The 26,022-nt window shown below is 32.8% G+C and overlaps 1 protein-coding gene across 1 annotated transcript in view; it reads left to right on the top strand.

Moving 5' to 3' along the window:
* Positions 1 to 26,022, top strand: part of LOC149418033 (soluble guanylate cyclase 89Da-like) — a 215,621-nt gene that overhangs the window by 156,599 nt on the left and 33,000 nt on the right. Inside the window, exons 3-5 of the mRNA XM_089639623.1 lie at positions 7,136 to 7,257; positions 21,657 to 21,850; positions 21,953 to 22,086. Of these exons, the coding sequence (XP_089495749.1) occupies positions 7,136 to 7,257; positions 21,657 to 21,850; positions 21,953 to 22,086 (450 nt within the window). The remainder of the gene's footprint in view (positions 1 to 7,135; positions 7,258 to 21,656; positions 21,851 to 21,952; positions 22,087 to 26,022) is intronic.

The following is a 26,022-nucleotide window of genomic DNA, read 5'->3' as shown; positions in this document are numbered from 1 at the left end:
CAACATTCCACAACATCCTGGAAAATTCTGGAATGTTCGGGAATAGTCTGGAACGTTCGGGAACATCCCGGAACATTATGGGATGTTGTGGAATATTCAGAAATAGTTTGAAACGTTCCTGAACATTCCGGAATATCCCAGATCATAATGAACATTCTGGAATGTTGTGGAATGTTCGCGAATAGTTTGGAACGTTCCTGAACATTTTGGAATATCCCAGATCATAATGAACTAAAAACGGAATAACATGCCGTTTCCTGGTAAACTTTTAATAAATTCGTAATCGTGACAATACATTGATATCTCTAAATAGTATAAAACAAAGTCACTATCCGCGTCTGTCTGTTGCTCGTCTTTTCTCTACTATATACAGGGTGTCCGGAAACTCGTAGTACAAGCGGGAAACTGGTGAATCTACATCACATTTGGAGTCGATTTTGTAGTATATATTTTTTTGATTTGAGCTTTCGTTATCGAGTAAATCGAGTTAGAAGTTGATTTTTTTTTTTTTAATCAAATTCTTATAAATTATTACTGAAGATCAAAGTACCCAACTAATTAAAACTATTTGAAAGTAAAACAAATGAAGAAACTCGGATTTGAAGCATTATTTTGAAATCACCCTTCATTTAACCCGGTGTAATCATAAAATATTTCTGCTCTGCAGGGTTAAAACATCTGTTGTTCAACCCTAAACACCAGAAAAAACTTTAACCCTAAAATAGCCGAAAAATATTTTTTTTTGGTTTTGTGAAAATGCTCAAAACAAAAAACTTTATGTTTTTTTGGGTTCTCAATGTGGTGTAGATTCTCCAGTTTCCCGCTTGTACTACGAGTTTCCGGACACCGTGTATATACGAACAACGCAGGTACAATAAAAATATTTCATTGCCATGTTATTGACAGATTTAGGAAACGTGAAATTTAAATAAATTTTGAAGGCAAGAATTAATAACGTATCTAGGATGTTAAAGAAGAAGAAAAACAGTATATTTCACTATTTTTTAATGATAAACTAATGATTATACGACAAGGTTTTATGCATGGCATAAAGGATAATAAATAATTATAAACAATAATTAGTCCTCTGAAATACTAATACAAATTGAAAATATCTCTAGAGAAAATATCACCACTGAGCTATGTCGGCTTATTTCCAACCCGCTAAATAATTCAACATGTACTAGTACCTCAATCAACAATTACTGATTATTATATTTTTTCCACCTGTAAACAACCAACTTTATTTTTGTAGGAAAGGCTTTGTTAGTGCTAAATTTTTCACTAGATGGCGTCGAGACATATGATATCTTCATTTATTGGTGAAATATTTTTGATTTGTCAAATATTATTATTTTTTAATGAAAAACTAATTATTATAAGACAAGGTTTTATGCATAGCATTAAGGATAGCAAATAATTATTTATCAATTATTATATAAACAATATTATAAAAATATTATTAAAGAATTTTATTAAAAAATTATTATAAATAAACCATTTATAAATTTTACACTAATACAATTTATAAATGGAAATACTTATACAATTTATTTTTACTCGGGAGATATTTTCAATTTGTATTAGTATTTCAGAGGACTAATTATTGCTTATAATTATTTAGTACATTTTATGTTTGACGCCGTTGAGATAGCTCAAATGAATTAACAGAGGAAGCAGATTATGAAATCAGCAAGCTTTTAAAAAGGTCCTGGCGGATTTTTTTTTAATTCGGCATCGAAAATGGTAAATGTTTTGAATTTCAATAGGACTGTAAGCACCGGTTTTTTTCACCTAAGACAACTCAAGTCTGCGAAGAAACCTTCCTTCAGAAGCAACAAAACTACTTATCAACTCTTACGTAGTCTCACGTCTCGATTACTGCAACGGCATTTATGCCAGCCTTCCAAAATATCAAATTGACAAACTTCAATCAGTGTTTAATGCAGCAGAACGGCTCATAACCGGGGTTTCAAAATATTCGCACATTTCAGAACACCTTCGTAACCTTCACTGGCTCAAGTGCCCTGAAAGAATCCAATACAAACTGTGCTGGATGGTGTTTAAATCCATCAATGAAATGGCCCCACCCTACATCTCTGAACTATGCGTCCCGGAAAACACTGGTCTGAGGCAGTCAACGCTTAGATCAGCAACATCAGCAGCTGTAGGCAGACTGATAGAACCTATGCGCTAGCCAAATACTAAGTTTGGTGATCGCGCTTTCGGAGTATCTGGGCCGAAGGCTTGGAATAAACTCCCTCCGGAACTAAGATCCATAACAAGTCCAACAGAATTCAGGTCTAAACTAAAAACTTAAATTTTTAAACTGTCGTACCCTTAGATTAAATATACTATTCCTAAGAGAAAGTCCAGTTATATTCAATTTTTCAATTAAGTCCTAAATCCTGTATCTAAATTTCGCCAATAAACAATTAGATAATGTTAATTAAGTGTTAATCTCAAGTGACCTACCAGTTAAGTATTGTACTGTATATTTTCTCCATAAATAGTTAAGTAATAACATAGATCACTGTAGAAATGTATTATAAGTTTGTACAGCGCCCTTGAGGTGATTTTGCACAAAAACGGCGCTATACAAGTCATCCAAGTATTATTATTATTATTAAAGCATATTGTTCACCTAATTATTAAAAAGAATCAGTGAATCTCAATAATTCATGTATCTGTGATTAATAATATCTTATAAGTCAAGGTTTCACAAGAAAATACGAAGAAAAAAATCATAATTTGAAGATCACAAAACATCGCGGAACATTATATGGGGGTGATTTGTATGCCTCTAGGGGTGTTCTACCTCTGGACTTACGCTTGACAGAATCATCGTTTTGGACACCTGTATAATCATAAATATATTTGTCTCCTAATTTGTCGCTTTATGAATTATTCTACACCCAATCAGTTCTAATTTTGAAAAAGACACTCAAATTCAAAAAAAATTAAGTTCATTAAACCGGATTTCACGCTCACACAGGACTAACCGTCTAACGCACAAACAACCTAAATTAGTATGTTTGATGTCTAGCGCAGAACTATCACGGAATATTATAAATACAATTCATAATTTATCGCTCGTCTGAATTCAAAGCAAATTTGAGTTCGTTCAACCAGATTTCACACAGGAATAACTAACTCACGAACATCACAGACAACGTAAAACAGTTTTTTTTGTTTATTCAAAGCTCCACACTATGTACTTAACAATAATAATTCATTGTTCATAGAACTCCACCCGACCGCAAACCCAAACTAATTTCTCACCCTAAATTTTTAAGGGTAGCCCTTTCTATTGTATCATTAAAGCTATCAAATTGTCACGAAACCGTTAGACCAAAATTGTAAGCAATATATTATGTTTTATTATTGTATCCCAGAAAATGAGATATTTTCCGGAAAATATTTCCCAACGGCATCATTATCATTAAAATTTCGATTTCTCGTGAATAAATATTTTCTCAGAAACCAGTCTAAGCCAAAAAGGTAATGTTTACCTTCAAAAATATTCATATTATCGTGGTTTTTATGTCCCCAAGGAGCATGCAGAGAGTTGAAGTGTTAAACCTACGTCACATCAACCCAGATGTTTGTTATTTTAGTTTACATTACGTTTTTTACGGGCGTTATGTGATGCCAACTCAAGTGTCTCAAATTCCAGAAATCAGTGGGGAAATTGCTTTTCGAATAATGAAGATTTGAGTTACGTAAAAAGAGGGGAAATCGTTCTAAAAAGATGAAAAAATGGCGCCTGGAGCAATTTTATTTTTGGCGACTTTTAAAATGTAATTTTGTAACAATAAGGTAGTATGTATCGTCATTTTTTAAAACAAATGACATCTTCTATAATTTTTTTTTTTAAATTTATGAGTGTTACCGGTGTCAGCCTATCACGGTCATTTTCAGACTGGTACAATTTTAAACGATGGTTAGTTGTACACGGAGAGTTGAAAAGGTGATAGCATGCTACTTTCCTAATAAAATGTTTTAGTCATTCAGAATATATCGAGAACACGGGTTTTTTTATTAATAAATATCATACAGAATGCGACAATATCAATATTTGTATGAACAAGTGTTCTGCCGTCCTCTCTTTGTCAATTCATTAGATGAAGGCCTGAAGTCCCGTTTTTAACAGTAAATTGAATAATTTGACAGGATTTTTAATAAATTATAAAATTAATTGAATCAGTATTACTATATTCTGACTGTTCATTTTGTAGGTTATTACCCCCACTGGGGATCAAGCACAATGAAACTAACTACCGATGATTTAATACCAATTTCCTGAGCACGGTCGCGCTGTTAATAGCCAGACTGATATTGATAATGTAATACACAAGAAATCGATTTACGCTGGCAACTCTGGCGTAACTGTCTATGAATAGACATTCCTAAACGTCGGACGGCTAAGAAAAACTTAAAAAAAAACTAATAAATTGACAGTGTCGAATTAAAATACTAGCCATAGTATGCATTGGCAGTCCGCATGTACTTTTTGATACTTAAAAGAAAGTTAATTATTTCATGAGGTCTTTAGTCATAAATAAAAACTTTTGTTTTGTTTTTGTTTCTCCTAGTTGGAACGGAATCAATTGATCGCATCTTAGATGAATTCAAGTCTGTGGATCGCGTTTAAGATTTATTTCAAATCTAAGAGCTTAGTTAGTTCTCCTCAATTAACATTAACAATCAGTTATTTTGCATAACTTACTTCAATTTTAAAAAAGGTTGTCCATTTTAACTGTTCTTCGTGAATATCGTATTGATATAGGGTTTTATCAATCTATCGTGCTAGATACCCTGATACCTCAAAAATTGTTAACAATAATACAGGTTTTTCTAATAAGAGGTGTTATTTTGAATAGCCCGCTATTTCGGTAGATGTTTCATTTGAAGCTGTCATTTTTAACATTTGACAAGTAGAAACTACGACATTAATACAAATGGAACGATACACGCTTTAACAACGTATTGAAATTATTAAAATTCACTATTATTAATTATTAGAATTCCATCAAAAAATCATCTTGAGTGATGAGGCCCATTTCCACCTCGGTGGCTTCGTCAACAAGCAAAATTGTCGCATCTGGGGCTCGGAAAACTCAAGAGTTACTGTTGAAAAGCCTCTCTTTTCTCAACGTGTGACTGTTTGGTGCGGTTTATGGTCTGGCGGAGTCATTGGACCTTACTTTTTCGAAAATGAGGCTTGAGCAACAGTTACGGTGAATGGATTGCGCTATCGAGAGATTATTAATGATTTTTTATGACCGGAATTGGATGGTATTGATCTGGACAACGTTTACTTTCAACAAAACGGCGCTAGGTGCCTCACAAACAACGAAACCATTGATCTTTTACGATTGAATATCAAAATAACACCTCTTATTGGAAAACCCTGTATTACTATCTGTCTGAAGATAGTCATGATAAGTAAAAACCAGTAACGGTCATAAATTTAAAAAAGTGGATAAAAGTTTTAAATCATCACAATGAAATCCACCACGAATTACTGTCAGTATCAAAGATTTAAAAATCATAAGGTGTAACTTTTACAGTAGTGACGATTTGAAAACTGTGTGAAAATACTGTGGGACTACTTTAACTCATCCCACATATGATAACACTTGTATAATTACTCCGCCGCCTGAAGCCCCGGAAGAGCTAGGCGCGAACGGGAAGACAACTCTCCGTCATTCTAGTTTCAACTTTCGACCAGACCACCACTCTCCACTACCACCGTCTCCGCGTTCGCATAACTTTTAAATTCATTCTTGCAAATAAATTCAACAAAGATCGCCGACCTTTATCTTTCAATCATCCAAATTCCTTGAACACTGATTTACGGTACCGTAAATTACACTCCACACATCGCTACCATACTGGCGACCCCTCGCTGCCATAATACCTTAATTTAGGTAAGTTTGCAGGTGTTATAAATGCAAGCCCTCAGAAAACTATTATTATGGATTACACAAAATAAAAATACCCACATGATGTGTTGTATAAAATGGAGACTTTGAGTGCAAGCTTTCAGTTCTCCAGTTATTTAGTTGAAGGCGCTAAGGATCTCGCGAGTGTCACCACCTTTTTGATCGTAACCATAGAGTAGACTTCTACACAGTTGATCCGAAGCTCTGATATCACATAATATGCAGCCTTTGGGCATGTGAATGGTCGCCAAGGCTGGCGAGCACCATAGTTAGTAGGAATATGTATACGGTACCTCCGAAACGTACTTACCACTTACTACCCAAGGCGGGTTGCTCTAATTTAATCTGAATAAGACCGTTCTAAATTAATCCTAAAACCCCGTCTTGGAACGATTAGCTACTTTGATAATGTACGATATTAGGTAGTTATGTGACTGCGAAATTTCGAGGTGACAAATTATCTAATTCGTATTTAATACTTTGTACCTCATTCTCTATGAAAGATAAGATGTTTAAACGTCAAAAAACGGTTAGTTCGTTACAGAGTGGATTTTGATAGACTATATTATTTGACAGTTGCTACAAACGTCCAGATATTTGGATCCAGTGGAACGTTTAAGGAATTTCATTCATTCTTTTTTATTTATTCGTTTTTGTATTTTTTTAGAAAACAGTCGCAATCGGGAGAGACATAATACATAAAAATTTTGTCAGTTGAAAAATAAGGCCATTCCCACACTAGATTGCGACGGAAGCCGTCTGTTCTGCCCGAACCCGCCGACCAATCACAGGTCATTTTTAAAGCTCCCATACTTTCAGTATTTTTTAATACAATTTAATAAATCTACATATAATTGAAGGTATATTACAAAACTTACCTATTCAGAATCGACGATTGTTTATCTATATGAAAATGCAAATATTTTTTAAGCTATATGTAATATTTTTCACTCATGTTCCTAATTGGGCTGTGTTGTGAGGCTGAAGAAAGCAGAAAGGAAAAAGAAATGGAAGAGGGGAGGTGGTGAAAAGCCTGCTTATTCAGATCTGGTCAACAAAAAACGGCTGAAGCCAATTCAAGCAACGTTTCGACTTTGATAATCAGTACGATACCTACTGATAGCATTTATTTAGGCTAAGTCACTTGAGAATACAAAGATCAATAACATTGCATATGTTTCTTTCAGCAATACCCTGACGAGTTGATGCCCCAACTGGCAAACGCCCTGGCCAAGATAACTGCATCATCACCAGACATCTTCATGGCTTTCTTCGGCAGGTGTTTCGTCAGATATTTCACAAATATTGGGTAATTTATTTATTTATTTTTTCGAGAGACAAATAAGACATTTATAAAACATGCTTTGCGAAAATATTTATTGAAAATGAGTTAAAATGTCCCTAGCCAATGCGTTTACACATAAAACATATAAATTTACAATTATTTGAAATAAATATAAACTAATTTATATATTATCACAAATAATCGACAATATTCATAGAGTGATAGTGCTTCGGCACACGCAACGTACAAATAAAACAATAACTTAAGAGGAAGCTACAAGCCAAAAATGTGTTTATTCTTGGTATACCTTTTATTGTAGGTAATAGGCATTAAAATCGCTTGACAAATGAAGTCTAGAAACGTTTGATTTCAAGCACAAAACTGGTTTTTATTTGTTTTGGTAATAATTTTATATGAAAGCAAAAAAGTTAATCAAGTGAAACTGTCACACTTATAACTTTAGCTATAGGAGTTGAGTAGCGCCCTTTGTGGCAGCTGGACGCGTCATGCCGTCTCCAACCGCTTTGTGTTTTTTTAGTATTTTCAAGGGAAACGAGGCAACATCCCTTTGAAGTTATTTAAAAAATCAGTGAATCAACATTTTAAATTAACTTACCAATTAGTAATCAGAACTTAATAGTAATGTGACTAGAGTGCAGTGTTTCAAAAATGAATAATCGAAAATTGTGCTAAAAACATTCTAAATTCGCTGAAGTTGAAGTTGAACTTGGGACGAGAATCGGTAACTGTTGTACGCCAGATGTTTTCAATGTTATTCTTGGAAACAGTGAAAGCCCTAACAAGTGCCCAAGGTGATTTATTATTCCGTCCGCCGCCTTTTATTTCGGAACAATGCACCACTAACATAATCACCAGAAACAAGTGTACAAGGAGATGGACTTTCCGAGCGTCACAAGGTTTGTTATCTATGTGAGGATACTGTGTCAGCGCTTAATTAGCAGCAGACACATACCTGGACGGATGACGAACCTCGTGCTGGCACTGTTGGTGGCGCGGTGCACTCTTTCGCTGCAGTAGCTGGTCCAGTTTCCTCACCACCTGGGATTCTTGCTGCAGAGTCTCCATCCTCTACCTTCGTCGAATGTCACAGCGGTGCTGCCAAGGTCTGGAATCCATGAGAGGACATTGTGTCAGCGCTCTATTAGCAGCAGACACATACCTGGAAGGATGACGAACCTCGTGCTGGCACTGTTGGTGGACGCGGTGGACTCTCTCGCTGCAGCAGCCGGTCCAGTTTCCTCACCACCTAGGATTCTTGCAGCAGACTCTCCATCTCCGTGTCACCTGTTTCTGTACTTCATTTTATTTAACTTAATTTCAATTTGTAATATTTATATTATTTTTTTTGTAATATCTGCATTAACTGTACAGCGCCCCTGAGGTGATATTTCGCAAAAGCGGCGCTATAAAAATCATCCAATAAATAAATAAATAAATAAATATTGTATTTTTTTTGCGTTCATACATTTCTATTGAAATAATATTTTTTTTAGTAGTTTACATTTATATTTTTTATTGAGGAATTTATATTTTTTTAGTGGTACCTCAATAAAGGCTTGTCCTAGTGAAGTTAAAAATTCTAACTTAAAAAAAAGATACAATGTAAAGAAATGATAAATAAAAATATTTGAAAGTCAAAATATTTCACCAATAAATGAAGATATCATATGTCAAGACGCCATCTAGTGAGAAATTTAGCACTAACAAAGCCTTTCCTACGAAAATAAAGTTAATTGTTTACAGGTGGAAAAAATATATAATAAGCAGTAATTGTTGATTGAGGTACTAGTACATATTGAATCATTTGGCGGGCTGGAAATAAGCCGACATAGCTCAGTGGATACAGAGAACCTGACCGGACATCAGAAGGCACGGGTTCAATTACCGTTGGCGGCATTTATTTTTACTCGGGAGATATTTTCAATTTGTATTAGTATTTCGGATGACTAATTATTGCTTATAATTATTTATTATCCTTTATGCTATGCATAAAACCTTGTCTTATAAAAGTTAGTTCATCATTAAAAAAAATGATATAAAGAGGAAAAAAACAATGTTAAAATAAATTAATTATATAACAGGTTGTGAAGGTTTATACTTATTCCATAATTCATTACTTAAAATTTGATTACTTAAATACATTTTTGCAATAGGTAGAGATATATAATGACGAAAATTCGAATTGTAGATGTCGGGGACGCCCGAGGAAGACATGGCACGATCAAGTGAATCAGATACTTAAGTCGGGCCATGTGAAGAGTCAGAATAATGTATGAGACAGTGAGACAATGATTGTGTGCCAAGACCGAGTTATTTGCCGGAGAGTCCTCTCTGCCTACCTCTGCGGAGAAACGGTGTGATGGTTAGCTAACAACATCATAGAAACAGACCACACGTTGTAACAGCGAAATCCGCACGTTGCGCAAAACAGCTGTTTTCGATGCAAAGCTTAGACAATTTCTATTTTGTTTATCACAAAGTAAAATTGGGTTTTCAATAAATAACATGTTTTTCGATAACTCGGGGATAAAAATGAGTAAAAAAATATTTACAGAACTTCTAAAAATAAATGTGAATAAAAATGAATGAAAAGTTCGAATCGGAAAACCTTACTTGGAAAAACTAACAGAGGAAACAGATCTGGGTGATATCTGGTTTCAACAGGACGGTGCTACGACCCATACTGCTCGAGTTTCAATGATGAAACTGCGACAGATGTTATCTGCGCGCCTCATCTCTCAAGGGTGACTAAAACCTAAAGGAGAATATTTTTAAACATCGGCCTCACACCTTGGAAGAACTCGAGGATCAAATTCGGGAGGAAATCGCCGCTATACCCATCGAGATTTACCAAAATGGGGCCGAAGACATCCAAAATCGTAATCATATCGCTGCTGGGGACCATCATCTTTCTGATGTCATCTTCAGAACTTAATGCATAAAACGGCATGATGTACCAAATAAAATAAAATTAATCCCATTTCTGCAAGATGCGCCGTTTTTTTAATAGCCCTTCAAAACCTCGATGTCTGTTTTGCTGCACCCTATATAAATGGAGTTATTTTGGGATTTAAACTGCCTCCGTAATTAGGCGTGCTCTATGCTTTTTGGGTCTCCCTCGGATTTAAGGAGAAATTTTGCAGTAATGGCCGATTTCAATTAAAGCGGCACACAACGTTGTGTAACATTTGGAATCGGGCCGCTAGCAATAACACTCCCTATGTAAATGGTGACATGGTTCCCAGCCAACTGTTTTGATTCATTCAAGAAAGAAACATCACGAAAAATAGTGTTTTATTTCCATGAGAATTTGCGAAAGTTCAGGCACAAACATTTAAATGTTTACGACAATTTTTTAAACAACTTAATTTGCTATATATCAATAGAACAACAACTGAAAAAGGGTTAAGTAGGAGATTTTGAACTTTAAAGTAGTTTTATACAGGCCTGATACTTTCTTTTGAGCTAATAAAAAGGCCGATAAAGGTCAAGGTGTAACAAAATTTCTGAATGAATAAAAAATTAATGTGTTATCTCCGGACGCTATTTCCCAGTATAAAAAGAAAAAAAAATTCTAAGCAATGCTAACCATACATTTTTAATATACATGAATAAAGTAACGATACGTGCGGAGTTCTGTGTTTTGCCTACCCGCCAGGAATGTTACGGAATCTGTTGAAATCAAATATTTATGAGTATTTTGTCGCCAGTCAGAAAAACCCTGTGATATTGAATTTTAAAGTTAAATTGTACTGAATTCGTAAAACTAGGTTCAAGGGAATTCTCATTTTTAGACGAGAATGTTTTCATTTGTGTTATTATAAAATTCTCGTACATTGTACATTTTTTTGTTTTGATTGTTTTCATTTATGTACCAACTTTTCGTAACTCATTTATTATTTGATACATTCCAACAACAACCAAAAATTATGTACTTATGAGTTTTTTTTTATAAATTTCCTGTAATATTTCATACGTTGAACGGCCTCCGTGGTAGGGGTAAGGCTCTCGACTAGTAATCAGGAGGTCGCGGGCTTAAATCTCAGCGCGCAAAGGCATATTTTATTTGATATTATTCAAACTAATTTATAGTATACTTGTAGCACGTTTCACAGTGGAAGATACTTTCAGTATCGCCCTGGTGTAAGACCACCATTCAGAATGGAAACATGGCTTGAAATAGCTTTAGCCGTGTTTGGTGACCAGATCTGAATAGCTTGGTACTCTCCCATCTTCCTCTTCCCCTTCTTTTTCTCCTCCCCACTACCTTCCGCCGCACAACATACCTCAATTGGGGATGCTATATACCCCATTGGGGATGTCTCTAGCTCTGGACGGTTGGAGCAGTTGGGAGTTGGGACTCGTGTTCGGTTTTTTTTTAAATGGTACATTTTCCTAACACATTACTAGATGTTATAGCCAAATAAAATTAATCACCGCCACGAAGTAGCTGGCACTTTCGCCGTTTAAAAAAAAAAATTCAATTATTTTACGTTTTATTTATGACTTTACACCAATTCCATAAAAAGTAGGGATTTTTTTTCACTACAGAAATTCTAGAACTAACTATCACATATTCCTTTTATCACTTGATAAATTCGACTGTTTTTGCATCTTACTATTAACTTAACAACTATTCTCACGTTGATTCCACTGAATTAAAAAATAAATACACATGTTTAAGTAATGCAACTAACGTATTCTTTACCAGATGTGTCAAACTTGATGTTTTTTAATGTTGGTCCAAATTTAAATTTAATAAAATCCAAACCAATGGAAAACTCGAAAACTGAATTTGGAAGGAGATAAAATACGTTTCGAATTTTGTTATTACAAATAAATATTTAATTTTCTAAATATTCAAATTTTGAATGCCAACATAAAAAATAAATAAAAAATGGGTCACCTTCTTTTTTTGTAACTAAAATTAAATACAAACATATAATTTTTTTAGACAAATATATTAGCGTTATTGTTTCATCTCATATTTTTGACGTTTAAAAATAAATAGTAAGAAATTTAGTTTCATAATTTTTTTCAAATTTCGTTCAGAATCTTTGGTGTCATAGAGGTGTACATTTTAATACTTCTGTGGTTGATTTATAGCTTTGAATATAAAGCATGGTGTTTTTTTCTTTCTAACAACGTTTAGATCATATTTCTCACCATGAAAGTAAGGGAGACAAAACGATTTCGATGAGGCCGTACGAGTTGTTCCCAAAAGCACACAAATTAGCCTGCCGGGTTATCGAGCGTCCAGTTTCAAAGTTTCAATGATTTTTCTCTTTATTCTAACATTTCACAATAGAAAATACCGTGTTACGTGATCAAATATTTCATTAGTCGTAGTAGTAAAACTAGTAAACGCAAATCGCGTGACTAGAATAAAAACGTACATCAACGAGCATATTTAAAAATGGCAAACAGACGATAATAAATATGATGTTGCCCATTAAATGCTTTGCCAAATACAGTTAAACGATTATTGCACGAAGGTTTCACTATAAGGCGATGTTATAAATAGCCTATCATATAAATTGGATATACGTCACACTTCGCACGTCATAGGAATCAATTACAATTAACAAATTTGGAAGGCAGGTTCGGGTACCGCCGCACCGGGAACCATTTATCGTATAACCAACAACTCTGCCATAGGTCACCATAAGTGGTTCTGGTGAAATATATTTTTAAAAACATTATTTTTATAATTTCTCAACTCAAAATTTCTCAAACTCAAGACTCTCAAAACCCGCTGTGTCAGTTTAGTACTTATTTCGTGTGCAGTCGATTAATCACGTGTTTATTTTTGTTATTTGGGACGCTCTGTAAGTAATATTACGACATAAAAACTACAAGATAGCAGTTTATCAACATATTATTTATGTAAATTATATCTATGTACTTTATACTGGGTATCTGGGGGTAAAGTGAAAATCAACAACTGCAATAGCAATCAATTACCAATTAGCTACGGCGTGCCTCAAGGAAGTGTTTTAGGTCCTACCCTGTTCTTAATATACATAAATGAATTATGTAATCTTCAAATATATGCCAAAATTGTAAGTTTCGCTGATGATACGATTCTCCTCTTCAAATCAAGCAATTGGAATGATGTATACATAAAAACTAACAGGGGCATAACTGTGGTTAAAAGATGGTTAAACAATAATACACTAACAATGAATGTGACCAAAACTAAATACATTGAATTTAGTATTAATCCTTCCTCAAGATACCCAGAAAATCAAATTAAAATATGTGCTTGCAACCTGACAAATACGATAATATGTGATTGCCCTTATTTAGAACAGGTAACTAAAATTAAATACTTAGGTATTATTTTTGACAGCAATTTAAAGTGGAAACAACATATAACCACTACAGCAAACAAACTTAGAAAATTCATTTACTTTTTTAGACAAACTCGCAACTTTCTCAACCTAAGCCAGCTCAAAACAATCTACTATGCACTTTGTGAATCTTTAATAGAATATGGTATCATAGCATGGGGAGGAGCAAACGCTGCCGCCATTGATCCAATATCTAAAGCTCAGAAACTCATAATAAAGATTATCCTCAAACTACCAATCACAAGCAGTTCGGATGAAATCTTTAGGAAAATCTGTGTTATGGACATTAGGCAACTTTATGCTAAAAACATACTAACATACCTCTTCAAACACAAAACTACTTTTGACAATATCCAAACTGCTCGTGATACTAGAACCAAAGGACATAATTTCTTACAAATCCCTTTCGCTAAAACAACTTTTGGCCAGAGAAATTTTAGATATTTTGCAACAAGGCTATATAATGCTCTCCCACTAGCCATTAGACTGAACGAATTTTTTTTGAAATATAAAACAGACATCAAGTCTTGGATCATCAGCCAAGACAGATCCATGATCAAAAATTTTATAAAAATCCCTACATAAGTATGTACTCCAACTAGATGCTGATTAACAAATTTATCATTTATTATTATTATTTATTATTTTGTATCTTTTTCACAATGTCATTTAATGTAATGAAATATTTTATGTATCAAAAAATATGTAAACATTAATTCATGTATCAAATACGTCTGTCTCGACACAGGTTTATCCTAGTGAGACAGACTTCGAAAAAAAAAACCTGTAAAAAAACTTTATATTGATAATAAAAAATAAAAAAATAAAAAAAAGTGCACTAACTTCAGGAGGTGATTCTACATGATGGTAGAAGTAGAAAAAATAAATAACTCTTTTTGTCATTCTAAAATATTTTTCCACAAAAGTTTATTTATTTTCCCATACAAACAACTCAACTTTTTAACCTAAAAACTATTTTAAAACATTGATTTTTCTACTTCTAAAATCATCTAGAATCACCCCCGAAGTTAGTGCGCTTTACCTCGGGATACCCTGTATTTAAAAAAAAACTAAGGATATTATCATTTTGAATCAATAAAAATTAATGCATTATGTTTCCCGAACTTCAAAATTTCTTCTAGAATTTCCAGTAATTTACTATGAACAATTGCATCAAATACCTTTGAATTGTCGATAAATAATCCATGGTTTCTTCTATTTACTTCAATATAGTAAAGTGTTTTCTTTTAATAAGATCATTAATAATTACTATTGAAAAAATTTGAAGTAATAGATACATTTTTTTTATAGAAAAGAATTTAACAGTTTTTAATAGTTAAATGAATTTAACTTTATATTTTTCTGACGATTCTGATAATTGAATATTATTATTTTTGACTTGAGCGATGTAAATTAATTTACCACGAGAGAAAAATTCATCTAAGAAATACTAAAATATTGCATTTGTTTGACTTCATTTAAGTAATGAAAAATATATATCTGGTATCCACACTCGCATACAAATCTTTCATGGGTTTTTTTTTCATTCGTAAAAGCATTCAAATCATTAAATTCTGAAAAGTTTAATAAAATATTTAATTACATGTTTAATGAATTAAAGTACCTACATATTTGGCTTCAATAGAAACTTTTAAAAATCATAAGTCAGTGTGGAAAATTAAAATAAAAGAAAAGTTAAAATAAAAAGAAAAGTTAAAATAAAAAATAATAAAAATTAAAAATTAAAATTAAAATGAAAATTAAAATTGAAATTAAAATTAAAATTAAATTTGAAATTAAAATTAAAATTAAAATTAAAATTAAAATTAAAATTAAAATTAAAATTAAAATTAAAATTAAAATTAAAATTAAAATTAAAATTAAAATTAAAATTAAAATTAAAATTAAAATTAAAATTAAAATTAAAATTAAAATTAAAATTAAAATTAAAATTAAAATTAAAATTAAAATTAAAATTAAAATTAAAATTAAAATTAAAATTAAAATTAAAATTAAAATTAAAATTAAAATTAAAATTAAAATTAAAATTAAAATTAAAATTAAAATTAAAATTAAAATTAAAATTAAAATTAAAATTAAAATTAAAATTTCAATTAAAATTAACATTAAAATTTCAATTAAAATATTCGTCAAAATTTCGTGGTTTCGCATTCCGTAAAATGTATATAATGTACTAATTTACGGTATTCAACTCTCATGAGGATCGCACTAAAAAATTTCTACGCAAAATTATGGATGACGTATAGCATACCTAGATCAGAACATCAATATAGTAAGGTTAAATAAAAGAGTATGCAAAACAAATTAGTCTCGGGCAATTAATTAGATTTCCAAGAATAACAATTGAATCCTTATAATGTTATAAGGCCGGTTATAATACCATCATTAAGGTTGTTTGCACACTTGTAAGTGACTATGACTATGAGAAACAAACAGTTTCATTGAACGTCTAGACTAGACACGTCCGAGACTATAAATTTTCCAAAAAGCGTTGGGAAATATTCCACAAATATACAATATAATGTTGGTTTACACACACTATAAAAAACTCGTAAAATTCCGTATTATTTATACAGCTGATTAAGTTAAGGGTTGAAGGGGTACAAGCGAAATTGAGAAAAATGCTGATTTCTCGCATTTTTCAAAAATTTATTACCTGATTACAAATTTAAGGATAATGGATATACATATTATAATTCATTGTTTTTCTTAGACCTCCTCACTAGGAGTTCTTGTGTTGCGGCGGAAAATATTTTGTTCAAATACTATTTAAATCCGAGTTCAGTAGATATGGGGAGATGTTGATTAAAACTCGAGTAGTTATACGATGATTTCTATTTTATTTGTGTGAACTATTTTTACAAAATAAAATACGCGGGAAACGGTGGCAAATAGTAAGTGTGACCAGTAGGGGCGAACGCTAAGCCAGGAATGCTTTTTGCTTCGTCATGATCGACTGTAATTGTGGTGATCGAAGGATCACCCCGCGAGCCAGTGTTGCCATTGGTGGGAAATATTAAAGTAGTCACACAAGTTCATGTGACGTTTTTAAGGTGTGAATTAAAGAGATAAAAGAGAATGGGAAAATATATGCTATAAAAAAAAAACAAAAAATATTTATTGCGTAATAACAGTTTTCATCAATGCCTCAAGTTGGACGCTAATGTAAAAAAAATATATAAAAGTAAACAGTTATAACGAACTTTGACGAAGAGGTTCCTGTGCTGAGGCGGAGTTTTATTTGAATACTGTTAGTTTGTTTCAGCTCCTTAGACATTTTATTTAATATATTTTAGCCAGTTTTTATTTTAATTTTTTTTTTATAAATTTGCATATCTGTTTTCTCTATTGCTGAAGGAAGTGAATTATAGAGCTCAGTGGAGAGGTATTTGTCGTTTGCAAGGAAAAATACAAGGTGTGTGGGTTAAGGGGGGTAACCCCTCCCATGATTACATTCCTGGAAAATACAATAATATGATTTACACCTTTTCTCTTTTATCAACGTGATGTAAATAATAAGTTCTCAAAAAATTTATAATAAGGTCTTAAAAAATTTCAAAATTTAATGTGAAATACCTTTTGGCGCGCCTAGGGGCGTTAATCCGACTCTAGCGTAGCAAGCGTGGCAAGACGAGACGACGGTCTTGCACAGAACGACTCTTCATTCGGCCATCCTTGTGGCTCGTCAGCTCTTTTTGCCCGGCCGCCAAAACTCTGTGCATTATATTTTCTGCTATTCTTACTAAAATAGGCCATGGATCTATTCCAAATGATGAATTTTTACAATAAAAATATATAAATTTGTTTTAGACCACTTTAATTTTAATTTCACTCTACCGGTTTCGGAAGCACCCTTCCTTCGTCAGGAGAGTATTAAAACTATAGAGTAGAGTTTAAAGTGGTCTAAAACAAATTTATATATTTTTAATTTGTAATACGAATAGTTAGATTTTTTAATAAAAAAATTATTATTTTAAAATTTAAAAAAGACTTGTTTACTTTCACTTTCACTTCTTTCAATAAAAATCAATTTATGTTTCGCGTTTGCCAGGCGTCCATGACGGCCATTTTCTCCAACCTCTCGTTTATGTTGTATAGTTAATGTTAAACATCTTTTTAATTATGTACCTTGTTTTGAATAACCTATAATTTATGTGCTTTATTACATGGTCTTTTTATTCCTTAAATTAGAATAAATATATTTTTTTTTAATTTCCTCTGTGTGTACAGCAAGCTTTTCATAATGTTAACGCCATTCCGTATAACGACAAAAAGTATTATTCACCTTGACTGAATACGAAAATATATTTGTTGGGTGTGATGCAAAAATCTCCCTCAAATATGTTTATGAAAAGAACTCATCGATTGATAGGTACAACAGATGAAGATTTGTGGAAGGAAATTGGATTTTTAAAGACGAAATTTTGATGGGAAATACGATATTATATTGATGGCAAATGGAAATAATTTAAGAGTTTCTGAAAATCAATTTGGAGTCCTTTGTAAAAAAAAAAAGAATTTGTCTTGTTGAGGGACCATTTACATGTAGTATTTTTGTTCTCCGTGTTTTTTTTTATGACGGATTATCAACTAAAATAAATCAATATATGACTTTATTTATTATACTGTTATACTTGGTGGAATTATATATTATTAAAATAGAAAATAAAACATTTTTTAACTTATTTCCACTTTTTTTTAAATTTTATTTTATTCTTCTCTTCCGGATTGTCCTGCGTGGTATACAGGAAAATTCATTATTTTATTTCCTAAATTATCGATTATTCTGCTATATTGACCATTGTTATATTATTATTTCTTATTTATGACATATTAACCTTAAAGAACCATTGTAATTTAATAACCCAATAATATGTACCTACCTTGACATTGTGTAAATAATTTTGTATAAATTCTGTAACAAAAGAATTTCAATTGCCAGCCTGAAGATGTCCATAATAGGATGAAACCGGTAGTGGTAAAATAAAAAAGTGGAAATAAGTTAAAAAATGTTTTATTTTCTATTTTAATAAATCAATATATGATTAAATAACTGAATTCTTGTCGAAATCAGTTATTAAAGCATGACGATTCATTGTAATCAATATATATATATATTGCAAAAGTAAGTGTACAAAGTGCGTGCCGCTAGAACTCAGAAACGAGTCCCGGTACGATCAAGGGAGTTATATAGTGTGTTATAATTTGAAGATAAAAGGGCTGAAAGTTTCGCCGTCTAGAAATTTCTAGAACAGTCCAGAACATTCGAGAGTATTCGAGAGCTTTCCACAACATTCCAGAACATCCCGGAACATTCTGGAATGTTGTGGAATGTTCGGGAATAGTCTGGAACGTTTGGGAACATGCCGGGACATCAAAATGAACTAAAAAACGGGATTACAGACCATTTCCTGATAAACTTTTAGTAAATTCGTAATCGCGACAATACATTACGATATCTCAAAATAGTATAGAACAGAGTCACTGTCCGCGTCTGTCTGTTTGTGCGCTTAGTTTTTCTAAACTATGCAATGGAGTTTGACAGGGTTTTCACTATTATTTAGAGAATTTATTCAGAAGGTTTATATTTTATAAGCCATTGATACAGTTATAGGTTTATATTTATAAGCCTTTGATACAGTTTCTCATAAAATTTTCATTTGGAAATTAGGAAAGCTTGGTATACGTGGCAATATATTAGCCTGGTTTGAAAGCTATCTTACTGGAAGACAACAAATTGTTAGAATAAAATCCTCCCTGTCGGAAAAAATTAATGCAACAAGTGGAGTTCCACAGGGTTCACACCTTGGCCCAATCTTATTTATCTTGTTAATAAATGATCGTAGAAAAATATTTCATGATGTATCTATCTTACTTTTTGCTGATGACCTCATAGTTTAGAGAACTATTCTAAATATTTACCATTGCAACATTCTTCAAATCAATATCAACAAATTATTAATTTGGTGTAATGAAAATAGGCTTTACTTAAATTTCTCAAAATGTTAAATAGTTAGATTTTATCGAATAAAAAATCCAGTGATTTTTTATTATAACATTGATAACAATGCTCTTGAGACATAAAGACAAATCAAAGACTTAGGCATCACTTTACAACAAGAAATTTTAACAATTTAAAGTGTATTAAATTGTTATATTTAGCCTATGTAATAAGTCAACTTGAGTACAATTCTCCTGTCTGGAACCCACATTATAATATACAAGTACAAGCTGTTGTAAGAATTCAAAATAAATTCTTACATTTTATAAATTTTAAAATGGGTATTCCAGCAATTATGTTAAACCACAATACGCTCAAATTGTCAGACAGAAGAATTTTCACTGACTTGGTATTTCTATATAAAGTTCTAAATGATTTAGTTGATAGTCCGGTATTGCTAGAATTGATAAGCTTTCGGATTCCACAACGTAATACTAGAAGTCAGGATTTATTTCAGTGCTGAATTTCTGGGACTAACTACCATATGTATTCCTCTTTTCCCAGAATACTAGCAAAGCAGCTCGCAACTTTTTTTAATTTAAATAAGTATTAAATAAATCACATTATATTACGGAAAATAAATATTTTATTTTGATTTACCTTGGTGATACTTCAACTTCACTTTTACAATAACCTTTAATTAACTTTATCCAGAGACTAGATTTTGAAATAGCTGTACTGTTATCTCCCTTTAAACAAATTAAACAAAAAAGCACTAAATCCGCTCCCAAGTGCACAATAAACTATCAGGGACCGCTAAACCAAATATTATTTTAACTACTCCACCGATAATCTGTGTGCTGAAGCAACAAGGACTCTAGAACGCTGGGTTCTTTCCCAAAGCTTTTTGTTCGTAATCTCTAAATTACCGCAATCAAAGAGTAAAGAATGCACAAGACGTGCCTCGTGAGCGTGTTTCGTGATCCAAATATTTGCCAATTTTGGGCTTATATTTCCATAAAAAACTGTGTTTCACCATCATTACGAAATAAAAATGAGATGGCGATATACAATTTCAGGTTAGTGTAAGAGAGACAAACCACGTGCTAAATGGTCTAGAACCAAAAATTATTAATTCAGTGACAGATTTGTTTCCATTCAAATTTGTAGTGAAGGCACTTCTGGTTTTTTTCTGTATTATATGACTGCAACTATCTCCGTGAGTTATGTAGCTTCAGAATATTCATGTAACTGTAAAAACAGAAGAAAACATGTTTTTTGTTTGATCGTATTTCTCAAATGTTCCTTAATAGAAATAATAGGATTTACCTATTGAAAACCGCCGATTAGTTATCGACAAAGGAATTATCTCAAATTATATATACTCTACTCGTATGCTGTAATAATCAAATAGTTTTGCAAAAGTTTTTGTTGAACTGTGCCAAGTCTGAATGTCTGAAACAAAATTTGATAGCGTAGAGAAGAGGAGGCAGGCCAACATCTGATACGCCTTCAGTGCAAGTTTGAACTTGCTATAGTCCCTTGGTGGTCTATGGCGATTGTTTACGTGAATCGGTTTTTTCTAGTAAGTTCCGAAAAACTTTCTCTACCGTAGAAATCGAAATTGTTGACACCAATTTTTCGGAACTTATTAGAAAAAACCGGTTCACGTAAACAATCTCCATAGACCACCAAGGGACTCTAGCAAGTTCAAACTTGCACTGAAGGCATATCAGATGTTGGCCTGCTTCCCCATTTTACGGAAAATCGTCAGTGTTGCCACATCAAACGCTACGCATCAAAATAATCCCACTTTATTTATACAGGTTTAATTTGTATTTTTAATATTAAGTGTAATTAATATACGCACCTCGTTTTGAGGGTGGTGGATACTCTCTATCCTTGTTTAATGACCGATGTGAACCACCAATCTTACTCTTCCCACCTCCCCCCCCCCATTACCAATTTCTTTAGTATAATAATTTACATGATTGGGCATCTGGCTTTTGGGGACACCTGATATGTTGCGACTCTCAAAAAGTTTATACTCTCTATGGATAGTTTTGATAAGTCCTAATATGTTTCAGATACGATGAGATGATCAAGGCCACAGGGCGCTATTTCTGCGACTTCCTGCAGTCAGTGGACAACATCCACCTGCGCATGAGGTTCACCTACCCTCGAATGAAGAGCCCCTCTATGTACCTGACCAAGGTGGACGATGATGGGGCCGTGCTGGTTTATCGGAGCGCCAGACAGGGCTTCTCTAGCTACTTTAAAGGTAATGGATGGTGAAGAATAGGCACAATGAATCATAAGGTTTACTTACTGGAAATGTTTTCTACTCATAGCTTCTGGCAATTAACTTATTTGTATGTTCCAGGCCAATTGATAGAAATAGCAAAGACCCTGTATGAGATTGACTTGGGAATCCACGTGGTGGATGAACAACTCCCGACAGCAGAGACGAAGCACGTGCTAGTCACGTACAGACTTGATTTTGACAACAGAGAATATGTAAGTACATACACTGCCTACGTCATTATTATATCAGCTGGGATGATTTAGGCATCATCGCGTGTTATAATAACTTCTTCAAAAGTGTAGTGGAAATGTAAGCAAATGAAATAATAGTTCATCTGCCATTATACGAGTATAAATTTATGTTCGGGAAATCAAAGTTTATATTGAATAATAAATTAAATATGTAAAATAAGTAACGAAAAATTCGTGGAAAACATAAGAATATATTATCCATAGAGGACTAGCAGTAGTTAGCCTTAATTTTTCGATCTTATTTTAACCTAAGCTGGATCTAATTAATAATTTCGATATATTTTTTAGTATTAATGGAAAGTTGTTAAAGTAAATTTTGCCTAGAAAGTGTTCGATGTAGGTATTTTAAAGTAATTCTAATACCTGCAGATATTTGTATGTTATTTAACTGTTTCTTATTAAAAATTCTTTTAATTGAATTAACTACTAAATTGTAAAGAGAGTTTCAGTATTAGATATTTGTTATATCTTCTATTTTTGTTTTTTGTATATTTTATCTTCTGTCTTTCTATTTTCAGTTAGTATTTGTTTTTCTCGTATTCAAACTTATTACAAATCATGTTAAAATGTAGTGTATTAAATAAAAGCCAAAAAAAATTAAATAAAAGTTCTGCTAGACAGGCGTGACAGCTCTTTCGTCTCCCGAAGGCAGTAAAACGATGTGACATTTTTCCCCATAACTTACCATGAAAATTACATTGTGTGCTGTCAAAGTAAACCTGTAAATTCTTTACGGAAAAATCTGTGCATTTTTATAGATACAAGAACCATTATCTTCTGTTATTTAAAGGTTTAATATAAAAAATTGAGTTGTAATTTGTGAAAATAACTTTTTTGGGTTAAATGAATACAAAACTTGGAAGCGGGAATTAACCCCATCCCGAAATCTTATCGAGTTGTAATTCAGCAGATAGACTCGTTATCAATGACAATGAATTATATCAACTTTTGGTGGCAATCACGTACACACGCGGACATACACGCATCTCACTGAAATCGGATAGCATTACAGCAGTTCATTTACAAAATAAATACCGGACCTACCCGATCGACATTTGGCGAGGTTGTTAGCGTTAGCGACTCCAGTTCCTGGGTAGGAAGATTCAATCCAGTTCAAACTTTAAAAAAAAACAAGTTTTAAAAGACATTTAAATATGTCATGTGAGCACAAATCCAGTTGTAATAACGCGTGCCCTGTTTCGCTTAGCGCGGAGAGGAGAAGTATGTTAATGTTTTAAACATGCCAACACATCAAAATTAAGCCAAATTTGACCAACAATTTACATGACAAGTATGGGTATACTGAAATTGCCAAAGTTAATTAAAAGCAAAGCGCTTCCCTCCATTATTCTGTTTTAGAATGTTTTGAACTGATAATTAGTTTTGCATAATATATTATCGGGAGTTAAGGATCACGGGGGCTTATCTAGAAAAAACATAGTTTTGATATAAACGCAAATAAGGATTGAAATGCTCATATGCCCGACTGTATAACCGCCCAACTGATATGCCCAACTGTATAAGCCCCCGAATACCCAATTTTTACCAATTTATAACAAGTTTCACGTTGACTTTTTTTCTTAGTTTTTAAGTTTAAAAAAGAATATATGTTATTTTTAAGATGGTATGTATACATTTTTATGCCGAAATGGTAATTATGTGAAATTCCGTCGATATCAAAAAATCGCTTGAAAGCTCCGAAAATTATTAAAAACGCATTTTGTTCTGTTGTTTGATGTTATAGGCATGAAAAAATCTACAGTGTATCTTTAAATGCAACTAAAAAATTTGTCGAGAGATTTTTGATCTATTTCAAACGAGTCGTGTTATATTAAATATTTTCACCATTTTCGCTTAATTATTATTGTTTTTTTTATAAGCGCGCTCTCTCTACCATTCGTATTTACATATCTCCCTTTCAAACCATCTTTGAACGCTTACTAAGGGGCCTTAAACGCCTGTATGAACAAAATAGAGCTTAGTATCACTAATACATATGATTATAGAAGGCATTACAGAAACCGGGCTTAACTCAAAACACCAGTTTTTGTAATTAGGCCACTTACATCCCCTTATAGCCCCCTAAGCCCCCATTATATGGACTGGAACTGAGCTAACCCACAATTACAAAGGATTTAAAAAAAAACAATTTTTTACACTTTTAGGAGCAGTGATAATTTTTGGTATACATGACAACATCCGTTCAGAGGTTGGGGGTTTTTATTTTATTTACCGTTTGGAGCCAGATTCCGTCATTCCCGATTGATATGTTGTGAGGGTGAATGTAGTGGGGAGGGGAAGAAGATGGGGAGAGGATGGTTGAGAAGTACCTGGCTGTTCAAATCTAGTCACCAAACACGGCTAAAGCTATTGCAAACAACGTTGTAATTCTAAATGGCGTTTTTCACCACAGTTTTTGTTTTTAAATGCTCGTTTGCTAAAAATATACCCCAAACATGTATAATGATACCACTATCTCTAAATATACCATTGCCGCAAATATACTATAGGTATACTACTTTTAATTATATTGCCTTCGTGGTAAGGGGATAAGGTTCTCGACTCTCGACCAGCAATCTGGAGGTTGCTGGTTCAAATCTCGGCGTGCGCAAGTAAATTTTATTGTTTGATTTGTGTTATTTCACAAATAATAAATTTAAATAACAATACCACACTTTCCTGAAGAACTGAAAGTATTTTACACTTTTTGAGTGTATTATTTTGGGTGTGTTCACAATTGAAACGTTGCTTGAAATGACTTTGGCCGAGTTTTGTGACTAGCTCTGAATAGCCAGGTACTTTCCCACCTTCCTCTTTCACATCTCCTTCCCCTCCTCACTACCTACAGCTTTACAACATACCCCAATTGGAATTTCCATAATCTCACAGGCTTCAGGCGGTGGGAGAAGTTGAGATTCTTATGCGGTATTCACATAAAAAAAATAATTGTGAAAAAATACAAACTAATTCGATTGAACTTATAAACTCTCAGTATCCTCCGTGAAAGAACAGCTTTCAGAAACGAAACGTTGGCTTCTTTACATGGTCTTAGTCATATTTGGTGACCAGATTAAAATAGTCAGGTAGGTACATTCCCAACCTTCCTCTACCGCATCTCCTTCCAATCCCTAATCTCTTCAGCCACATACCAATTATTGGGGATGTAATAGTCTCACTGATTTCGTGCAGTTGGGACTCTTATTCACTATTCACACTGTAAACATGTTGAAAAAATTTACAAAGAAACATTGATGGTATTTAGTCAATGCAAAGAAGTGATAAAATAAACTTGGATTTATTATTACGTAAGATTATTTTAATACTTTGAATCATTAATCATTTAAGGTGGGCTATGTAAGCAAATGTACAAACCAAATCGGTTAATCAATCGGTGAATCCAAAGTAATTGAGGTATATCGCTTATCCATTCCGATAACGTAATTAATTCAAATGAATCCATTACTAGACTGGAACGATAAAAGGTTTATAATGTATTCCATTGTATATTTTCCAATGACTGTAAATGGTATTCGGAAACTCGGAGTACAAGCGGGAAACTAGTGAATCCACATCACATTTGCATTATATTTTGTGGCTTAACGTTTTTGAATTGAAGATTGGATTCGAATTCGGACTTGAGAAATGAGATGTTGAACGGAGGGGAGTAATTTTTCGATAAGGCTTGATAGAAGAGAGGATATTTGTTTAGAGTTGGAACAACCAAAAAAATTGTGATCTAAAATTCCTGCTTCTAGACCACAGAAGGTACAATCTGGGGAGTCAAGCACGTGAATTTTAAAAAGGTGAGAGGAACGTAGCAATACCCAATCCTCATTCGAATAAGTAAGGAAATGTTTTTTTTTTTGAGAATTGGGGGAATTTTTGAAACACTGGTCT

The sequence above is a fragment of the Hesperophylax consimilis genome, chromosome 14 (assembly GCF_061612785.1).
Source record: "Hesperophylax consimilis isolate HC1 chromosome 14, BYU_Hcon_1.0, whole genome shotgun sequence".
In the NCBI taxonomy this organism is placed as follows: Eukaryota; Metazoa; Arthropoda; class Insecta; order Trichoptera; family Limnephilidae; genus Hesperophylax; species Hesperophylax consimilis.
This window is presented reverse-complemented; position numbering and strand designations above follow the sequence as displayed.